Source organism: Tribolium madens, unplaced genomic scaffold (genome assembly GCF_015345945.1).
Source record: "Tribolium madens isolate multiple individuals breed KSU strain unplaced genomic scaffold, Tmad_KSU_1.1 Scaffold_97;HRSCAF=244;Tcas5.2_LG3a, whole genome shotgun sequence".
Lineage (NCBI taxonomy): Eukaryota > Metazoa > Arthropoda > Insecta > Coleoptera > Tenebrionidae > Tribolium > Tribolium madens.
The window spans coordinates 1,252,731-1,263,140 of NW_025401069.1; the positions used below are offsets into that span (position 1 = coordinate 1,252,731).

The 10,410-nt window shown below is 35.8% G+C and overlaps 3 protein-coding genes across 3 annotated transcripts in view; 1 reads left to right on the plus strand and 2 right to left on the minus strand.

Moving 5' to 3' along the window:
* Positions 1–280, plus strand: part of LOC123014789 — a 4,104-nt gene extending 3,824 nt beyond the window's left edge. Inside the window, exon 3 of the mRNA XM_044414062.1 lies at positions 251–280. Within this exon, the coding sequence (XP_044269997.1) occupies positions 251–280 (30 nt within the window). The remainder of the gene's footprint in view (positions 1–250) is intronic.
* LOC123015019 lies at positions 52–1,633 on the minus strand. Its single transcript, XM_044414431.1, has 2 exons — positions 1,534–1,633; positions 52–1,478 (listed from the first exon to the last, which is right to left on the minus strand). The coding sequence occupies exon 2, from the start codon at positions 1,476–1,478 to the stop codon at positions 453–455; it is 1,026 nt and encodes a 341-aa protein (XP_044270366.1). The 5' UTR covers positions 1,534–1,633; the 3' UTR covers positions 52–452.
* Positions 1,634–9,679: 8,046 nt separating this feature from the next.
* On the minus strand, positions 9,680–10,190 carry LOC123015026. Its single transcript, XM_044414439.1, has 2 exons — positions 9,870–10,190; positions 9,680–9,817 (listed from the first exon to the last, which is right to left on the minus strand). Exons 1-2 carry the CDS (start codon positions 10,099–10,101, stop codon positions 9,729–9,731), a joined length of 321 nt encoding a protein of 106 aa, XP_044270374.1. The 5' UTR covers positions 10,102–10,190; the 3' UTR covers positions 9,680–9,728.
* Positions 10,191–10,410: the final 220 nt, after the last annotated feature.

The following is a 10,410-nucleotide window of genomic DNA, read 5'->3' on the forward strand; positions in this document are numbered from 1 at the left end:
GCCGCCGCCGCCGTCCCGTCCCGCGCTCGGTCCGCGCCCCGTCGATCCGCGCCGGACTACCTTTTGTGAAAATATCCACCACGCTGCCGTTAGACTCTCTCTCATCAAGTCATCCAAAATTATCAATGTCGCTTTTGTACCATCAAACTCATTCATATCTGGAGCACCTTGACGAAGCTCAATTATTTGTAGGTTACTATCGATGGCATTATTTTGATACAACAACACTCGCTCAAATTTCGTATCGCAGATAGAATTCAAATGGTTTAAAATCGCATAATAATAAAGCGCGTTTTTCCACAAGCAGTTGGACCTGCTATAATAGCAATAAACCGAGATTTGAAGTCCATTCTATTTCACAACACCAAAACAAAATGATAACTTTTGCTACGCATTGGACTATTAAAGAAAACACAATATACATTTTATTTAATCATTTATTACTATTATTATCACAGACAGTTATAATCATTATTTTCTCTATAATACTTTACTCTACCTTCGACAGCTGTTTTTACATTCACAGGCAGTTTCAAAACTATCTCATACAATGTTGCATTTTGTTCATACCGATTCTTAATAATATCAAACAATTTTTGACATAAATTCTTACAACCGTTCTCCATAACATCAAGTGCAACATTATTTATAAAACTGTCGTAACATGGATAGAACTTATATTGAATTCTCCTTGAATGAAGCAGATTCAATAAATGCTCACCCATATTTACGAGAGTTTTAATAGTATTCAGTGATAAATAAATACCCTTGTACATACTCGGTTGACTAGGTATAAATTGAAGAGTATTATATCTACAAACCACCACGACGTAGCCACTTAGCATACACAACATCTGACCTTCTGGAACACTAATTCCTTCTACTTCTTCCTCCTCTCTTGATTCAAAGATCTTGCTCATTTCTTTTAAAAAGTCTTCAAAGGTTTCAATAGAAAAACTTATCGCCGATGTTAGCTCCGGATTGTGAATTTTCAACAACGGTACATAATCATGGAGCGGTTTTACCCCAATAGATAAAAGCTTACTACCAGACTTAGTAATAGGATATACCACTTCATGGATTAAACGAAACTTCTCGTTGATTACCATCCGAGCCGTTCTCTCAGCTCCTTCAGCTTCATTTTTTTCGATGTTGTCGGCCATTTCGACCAATGTTCGCTCCAACACAGGATCCGACCATTCAGCTGGAGTTATGATGTCTTCTTCAGTGTGGATAGGCTCAGGTGACCTGGGGGGTTCAGTTTGCTTAAGGTCCATTTTAGATATTCTCGCTAATTCTATGGGCTGCGATGGTTGGGGTAAGGCAGCTGGAAATATTGACAAAGACGACTTCGAAACAGATGTAACTTGCGAAGCACTAATTTCTTCTTCTTCTACACATCCACCATCACTCGGTGTTTTAAAACYCTTCGGAGAGGATTTTTTCAAAGGTGTAGAAGGTWCACGCTTTCCAGGCATCTAACATCAGTTCACAAAACTTAGTAAATATTTAAAATATTGTTTAAAAGCTTACCTTATTTTCACAATACACCAAGACGTCTTCTTCAAGAACAAACACGAAATCAACACTGAATATTTTCTTGAATTTTCTTTAGTCTTATATACTGTATGACATATAGTAAAATTGTAGCGGACAAAGTGTAGCGGTCATTAAGAGGTAAAATTGTAGCAGTCATTAAGAGAAAGTTGTAGCGGTCATTAGGTAGTGACCTCATTATTAATTACCTTTGTCGCCCATAACATTCCTTCGCACATTTCAGTGTCCCTTGGAAATGCGGTATTACCCCACTAGACGAATTGTAATGGCCCCCGATGATAGGATTTATATTGAATTTATACTTTATTAATAAATTTTATATTATTATTTTTTGTTGTTTCATTCATTCAATTAATTAATTAATCAATCAATTAAGGGAAAGCTGCTGCGGTCATTAAAATTGTAGCGGCGAAAGTGTAGCGGTCATTAAGAGAAAGTTGTAGCGGTCATTAGCTAATGACCTCATTAGCACTAATTGCCCGCATATAACTACTATTATTGAATTATTTGTCAATGGTAATGTCAATGGTAAGAACTTCGCAAGTTGTTTTCGCGACTTTAAATATGATCTTCAGTTTCTTAATGTTTTGGTATGTTTGCCTGGAGATCTTGACTTAATTTTATTCTGAACGGACGAAAAATATTCTTCGCGGCAATTATAAGCAACTGCATTCCGCTGCTTTGCAGCGAATTCGTAACTGTCTTTAATTGCAAAATTGATTCTTTTTCTACCGATAAATTTTGCGTCTTTAGAATTGTAGGTTTCTGCATTATTATTATTCATATTTAATAATACCTAAGCTGTAAAAATGTTGTACCAATCTGTTGCAAACAACTAATACATCTTGCAGTAATCCATATTCATCCATTTCTTTTATATTTTGGTCCTGAACAAAAATATTTGTCACATGAAGAATGATTGCTAAATACATATTCTGGGCTATTTCTGATGTTCTTGATTAGTGTTGTGGTTTTGAAATGAAGTTGTGAAATTTAGTTAGTAAAAAGCTTTATTTGTAGCAGCGTACGACTATGTTTTACAAACTATTCAAACAGACTAATCTTAAAAACTAAGATTCAATCGCTGATTCACACATATACGTCTTAACCTTCCTAGGACTATAAAAATCAAACAAACAAAACTATAAAGTTTATTGTTATTTTTCTTGTCTTAATTAGTTGCCGAAACTAATCTAATTATTCGCAACACTTAGTATCGTAATTTAGGTACGTAACGAAACATCTTCTTTGTTTCGAAAGTCTGTGGCTTTTTTAATTCCGGCGCGGTTCGTGGCACGGCTAGGTTGCGTGGCGCGGGTCGTCGCGCGTTTCATGGTTGCAAGTGTGGTCGCACCTTTAGATCCGAATGAAGAAAATGAAACATGAAAAATTTAAAAACCAACAAACATGAAAGGGCCGCATAACACATTTCTTCCCAGAATAATTGGGAATTTCGTGTCTTTTGTTGTTTCTCGACGATTGTAAATTTTATGGATGGTCACATTTCCTTACTTTGCATAAACAAATATGGGTCAGTTTTTCGTGGGAAACTGCTGTGTTTGTGCTTTGAAACATTTTTTTATTAACTCTTTTGTGGGCGCGAACTATGTGATAAATATTTCAGCATGATTTTTTTTTTCAATAATATTTAATACATGTCTTATTTCTTTAAATATTTGTATTGTTAAAAAAATATTATCCATTTCTGTAATTATTGTCCTGGGAATATAATTTCCCAGTGCCTAACAGTTTCATAAAAAAATACATACAAATTTGAAAAAAAAAACATGTATTTTGTTATTTTTAAAGAAATAAAACAAACAACAAGAAAGAATTTATTATTGCTAAGAATTTTAAAAACTATTTTCCTAAAACATTGATGCAAACATAATGGTATATCGCACCCTGAACAAACAATTTTTGTTCTTTTTTCTTTAGAAGATGTGCTGCAAAGTCTGCATTTTCGATATTTGCCATTTTCGGTAAATGATCACTTACACCACTAAGTCTCACTTTTTCTGGTACAATACTTTTGTTAGCTAAAAAATTTACTGGTTTATTTCTTTTTTTTATGAAAATCCTGCGATCAGTTGTCTCGCTAAAAGCGAAACTGAAGTTGGTCATAATTTGGTTTGTAAATTTTCATCAGAAGATAAGCATTTATAATTGCTAAATCAATTAGGTAGTGGTGTGGTGGGCCAAATCAGCCCACCTAATTTTATTGCAATAGTGAAAGGAAAGGAACAATCACATAAAAAAGAGAAGACGACGATTTAATTTAAATAACAATTAAAACTCATACCCACCCACAAAGGTCACGAGACAACCCCCATAAAAGTTCAGTCGATAAGGAAATTTTCCCAGAAACGAAAATAGCATATCAGCGGCTTATCAGCCCAAAGGTTACAAGTCAGCTACCCCAACTAAGTGGTCACCCCAGTAAATAGTCTGGAGCAAATTGATAAACAAACTATGCCACACTATCTAGGGTCAAAGAATCACCAAAATTCATAAACTGTTTGGGACATGTCAAATTGTTACCAAAATTAGAACAAAATTCTTGAGAACCCAATGATAACGATCCAGGATGTAAAGGTCAAAAGTGAAGCAGTATTCCACAAGGGCAACCTCGGCTCAAAAGGGCGAGGGGGCCTTCCTCCATATATACATGACCCAAGACTCAATCAAAATTAATGGGCTCGTCCCGTATTTTTTTGTAACTGCATTTTTTGGAAATTCATAAAAAATTAGTTTACCCGTATTTTTTAATTTTAATAGATTTTCAGTATTAGAGCCAAAGAAAGCAATTTTAGGTCGCGTGACGTCATAGGCCGAGCTACTCCTATTCCAAAGCGCGCATGCACACCCACCGTAAAACGCGTAAACCCATCTGTCCTACCGCAATCTTTGCATGGTTAAGTACGCCTGGGCGCTGAGTTCTTATGGTTATTGAATTTGATTTAGAGTGGTTAATTTTGTGATTCTTGTGTTGTTTATGCTGTGTTTACGTATTGTTATCACACAAGGAATTTTGTAACAAAAGTAAAGGGTAATAAATTAATTAATTTGTGTAAATTTGACCTTAATGTGCATTATAGGTTAAAGGAATGGCTTCCACTAGTTCCAGTGTTGTCAAAAAGTGTTTTGTTCCAACATGTAACAACACCAGTGACAATGCACCCGATAAGCTGTTTTTAAACGTACCGAAAGAAGCTGGGCGTCGTTCACTTTGGTTTGAAGCAGTGGGCATTTCACAAGAATCCACGCGTCATGACTTATACTGTTGCGAAGACCATTTTAATTTACAAAGCGATGCCGAAAATTGGTTCGCGTTTGAAATTAAACAACAATGTAGTTCCACACAAAAACATAAGCTCAAACATTATACCTCCTTCGCAATCTCAGTTAAGTACTTCAGATAAAAAACGTAAAATTGATGTAATAGACAAATATGCGAAAAAGAGCATGGTCAAAAGACAACTGTTTGTGGACCAAACCTTATCCAAACCGTCTACTTCAACGCAATTTGCTGAGGAACCGTTAACGCCAACCAAAATTGAAAGTGTCGGCAGTGAAACTTCAACAACCACAAGTGTTGGTACGTCTGAATATTTTCCTTCACCGGGCGAAGTCTGTGAAGAGGAAGACATATTTTCCGGACAAAGACTGAAAACAACTGAATTTTCGAGATCCCTACATAATTCTTCAGACATACTGGTTTTCATAAATGTTATGCATCCCTCAACGTCCAAGTTATCAGAATTATTTACTTTATAATCTAATATTAAATAGAAAATTGAAACTGCATTAAATCTTCTGGGCTCTACTAAATCAAAAATGCCCCCTTCTGCATTTTTCACTTCATTTAACACTGCATTTAAAAATGTGTTGCCTTTTTGTGGTAGTACTGGAACAGTTTTCCCCGTAAGTGCTGACAGGTCCGTCGCTTTTAGTGTACGACCAACTTTACTTAGTTGGGAACTTCTCCAATAACAAGTTTTGGATGTCACTGACGGTTCCTCGCTACGGCGGTGCAGCCAAAATAAAAAAGCCACGCCATGTTTACAACCCCCTAAAAATTATACCTTACATTATATACCCCACATTCATTTTGATCCGGATAACATACCTAAGGAAGCAGCACAAGTCAAGCATTCAACGCTTTCGATTTTTTCTTCGGCTTCATTCACAACCGCTTGCACAATATAGTACGTGGAGTGGACTCGATGTTCGGGGGTTATTTTTGCTCGGACTGTGCATTTTTGTTGTTGCCTTTGCAACTGTACAAAACCGATAGCATTGTCGCCATATGACTCTCTCGACGCACTTAAATAGATATATTTAAATACAAAAAATACAACATTAAAAATTAATTAGCGAGGGGAGGGCCCTCGCCAAGCCCACACAGTGCAGATGTTTCCCGAGCGATGCCAGAAGGCGCCCAGGCTACCGCGCCGGGACCATGGCCGCGTCGAAGAGGACGATGACCCGGTCCACCTCGTTCAAAATGGTGAACGGCACCAAATCCATAATGTGGTCTACCTCCCATATGTCGAAATGGGGGTCGGCTATCAGCTCCCCCATGAAATCGTTTAAGTAGCCGGCTGGCCTACCTCCACCTAATAAAAAAAAATTAATCTAAATTAAATAAATAAAACAAATTTCGGTAATAAATTGTTCAAAGCAAAACATTGGGATCAAATACAGGGTGATTCTTAAATAGACCGACAAAATTTTATCCTTGGTAGTATCAAATGAGAACATGCTGGAAAAAATATTTAAAAAAATCTTTGTTTAAACGTTCTCCAAATAAAATTTATTAAAATTATTTTCGAAGTAAAGCGAACGCCACTGATGTGTTAGCACAGGTAGTGGAAACTATGGTATTAACGTGATGAAAATGTACTTGATCATTGCAACAATTCACAAACGCCGTAAGTGGCACGGATCAAGGGGGTTTTGCCCCTAAAAGGTATAAACGTAAAAAGGGTACAGTTTGTCTCCATTTATCCTTAGAAAGCTGTGATAAAATTTTGTCGGTCTATTTAAGAATCACCCTGTATAAGGACATTTATATAAATAAAAAAATATATTACAAATTAGTTAGCTATATTCCCAATCAGACAAGCGATAACTTAAGGCAAATTTTAAATCAAAAATTACTTAGGAATATTAACAAAAATAGAATAAATATTTTTTTTTACACAATCAAAGAATTTAGGTAACAAAAACCTAAACATAGGAACATATCAAAAAAATAATAAGGGCAGGGGGTAGGTAGAACTGATAAGATACAATGATTGGTCCTGGACAAAAATAAAAAGACCGGAGATCCCAACATCTGGCATTGCATTTGACACGTTCGGAATTTCCAAATTACTTTTGCTTTCAACTGTATTTTGCCAATATTTTAGTAATGAGAAGGGAAAGAAAACGCATTGATTTTACATAACAAAATTATTAAATTTATTTATAAACTACATTATACACACACAAAGGACACCTGCCACACCGATATTAGTCCCACGTCATCCACGCCGGACCGCAATGATATTAAATCGGCCCACTCAATCCTTTGTGGACCTGGAGGAGGGATTGCACCTACGCCCCAGTTTATGCGTAGCACCGGGACGGTCATGAGAACAAGGGGCAAAATATTCATGACAACCACCGTCGCACTCATATCTAGGTCACTTATTATCACAGGTCTTGATCTAAAACAACGATATAATAATAAATAATGGGAAGCAAGACAATTCGACAAGACAAGACTAACATTAAAGTGGTAACTTCCTCATCTTCTACAGAAGGCTTGCTTTTACTCTTCCAGACTAATTTAGTATTGTCGTCGCTTCCTGTTGCTCTTGCTGTGCTCTGCACATCATTATGTCCATAGGTTAGATTGAGCAGATACCCTTGGGCCTTTTCGGGATCTACATAGTTCATATAAGAATAACATAAATTAAAAAAATATTTGTAATAAATACTACCATTTAATAGCATTTCGGCTGTTTCTAAATCGGCTATTACAGTATAGTCTTCGCCTTGGTTGTTGAGAGTTAAACATTTTATTTTCATGCCAGCAGTAAGTGCGTTTAATAAAATAAAAATTATCTCTCTGGTACAAGAAAGTACTCTTGAGTGCAAAAAAAACACAAATAGATTTTTTTTACAATGTAATTTCACACAATTCACAATCTCATAATTGTCAGGCATCTTCCAAACTGCTATCAAGTTTTTTCATTTTGTTTTTAACACTGACTATGACACTGCACTGGCAAGACCACCAAATACGACATTTCTTTTGATAGTTTTTGGCAATAGGATTTAGCTCTGGATGATAGGGTAGCAGCCGAAGAACAAAATGACCATGTTTGGCCATTTCAATGTCTAAAATATATGCCGGGTTTTTGTTTTTATGCAGTTTAATTATACTGTACAACTCTGGCTTAGTTGATGTTTCCTCGTAATTAATATTTCGCTCCTTGAGCCATAATGGCTGATGTTGGATCTTTATATGCGGTTACATTATGATAAGAGGCGTTATCAACGACCAACACACTCTGAGGTTGCAAATTTGGTATTAATTTTTCCTTGACCCATTTAATGAAATTTTTGGAATTCATATCGTTGTGGTAGTCGCCAGATTTTGAACCTAATAAAGTATTTTAGTTATCACTATGTATTCAGAAAAACAATTGCTTTAAACCTACCACAACGAAATGTCAAAAGTGCATTTGGTATATACTCCATTCTTCCTCCTAGAAGAATTAAACGCTGACCTTTAGCCACGGGTTTTTTAATTATTGAACCACTAGTGAAGCTCCATGTTTTTGGTTGCGTATGAGAATGTGAATATACGATTCATCAGTAAAAATAATGTCCGTTTTTTACATATTCTTGTAATTTTCAAAGATGCGTTATTTTTTCAAACGTATATCGTATGACTCCGTAAGAATTCTTCGTTTATCATCAGTTTTTCGCCAACTAAAAAAAATAAAATTCATGTGTTGATAAATTCCTACAAAATGTTAGACTTAGCTAGATCTATTATTAAAATAATAAAAAATAAAAAAACAATAACAAATAACAATAAAAATAATTAATAATAATTTTAATAAAATAATAGTCACTGTTACCTTTTATAGTCGGATGTCTTTTCTCAAGAATACAATAATCGTGAATTATATAAAATTATATATATAAAGTGCTTTTTGGACGTTTTCTGGGAGAATTTTTGGATGGAGAAGAAAATGAAGAAGACGTTCCAGCAGCTGTTTCCTTCATTTGTTTTTGGATGGAACGATAGCTTTTCTCGCCTATTCCTGTAGCTGCTAAAACACGAGCTTTGGAATTGCTCAAAGGAATTTTTGAGGCATTTTCCGCCTCCTCCTTCATAAATTTCATAACATTGGCTATTAATTCCCGTGTTTGAGTTTGAAGGACCTTGGCTTTAACTCCAATGTTCGAGTTATTAGCCATTGTATACAAACGTATTACAACTATTTAGCAAGCACGAGAGCCCCGAGAGAGCTCTTTTGTAGTCTTTGTGACTTTGATGGATCATCTTCTGAGAACTCGTGACGGTTTACAATTACAAAGAATCAAAGAGTATAAAACAATTACAGTACCGCCCGATCTCGACTATGTTCCATCGTCTAATTAAGGTGACCAGAACCTAGCAACTCTCCTGCAAACTGTCCATTTGACTAACTACCTGAGTTGCGAAGTCCTGACACCTGTCTGGTCTAGCTGGTCTTTTCTCAAAACAAGGTGGACAACATTAAGTATCTTAGTGAGGACCGCATCCTAGCATGTGACTCGTTCCCTCTGATTCGCGATAGTAATTTGGTTTCACTGATTAATTTGGAAAAGAAAGGATTGCAAGAGGATCCGCGATTCTAAGAAGTGACCACATGTTCCCAACCGGATGACGAGTGCTTCGACCGTTAGAGGCGGTCGTCGGGGGTGATCAAACAAATTCAAAAGAAGCTGTACTAATTTGGACATATTTCTGTTTTCCTGAACATGAAATTTATCAAAAAATAACTAAACTAAAGTCAGTCTTCCGAGAACGAAATCTGGACGACACTTGTCTGTTGAAAGAATGTACTATTGTTTGCTTGTAACGGTCAAAACGTTGAAGGAAACCAAAATTACTATTTTGTCTTTTAATCAAATCTTGCATTTGTTACAAGCTTATTCATAAACAAAAAGAGTTTTGCTGTTCCAATGGCAGCAGGTGGTAGATTAGTGTTTCCTGAAACAGAGTTGCTAAATAAAATTTACAAGAGTAAATAAAAAAAAGTTACCGTTTTTTATTAAGCCTCTCATAACATCTTGAACTTGGTAATAAAAAACCTGGGCTGCATTTTTCACCTTCATTTTCTTAATTTTCTTTTTCAACACATGTTCATCAGCCAGCTTTTTGATCATCTTGAAACCCTCATCACCATCATCCATTTCATAAAGTTTTTCTATATGTGGCCAGCTAGCCATTTCTCGTCCATTGTTCCAGGTGAAATGCACATAATAATTCAACATGTTGTTTCTGATCCCCTTTAATAGGTCGGGAAAATTAAATAATGGTATTAATTTCCCTTCTATTATATTGTATTTGTTGTGCACTTCACCTTGCCTCATCGCTTCAATGTTGGTTTCCTCAACAAGTAGACTGTTGTACTGATCGCAAACTGTCGCATCTACTTGCAGTCCAATGGCCTCAAGTTTTTCGATCATCAGCCTAATATTTTTGGCAATGTCAGGGTTCTTCATACCATTTTGCGTAAAATAGTATGCAATTGGTTGTTTCCACTTCTTTGCTAATTCTCTAATCATAAAAACCATTTCATG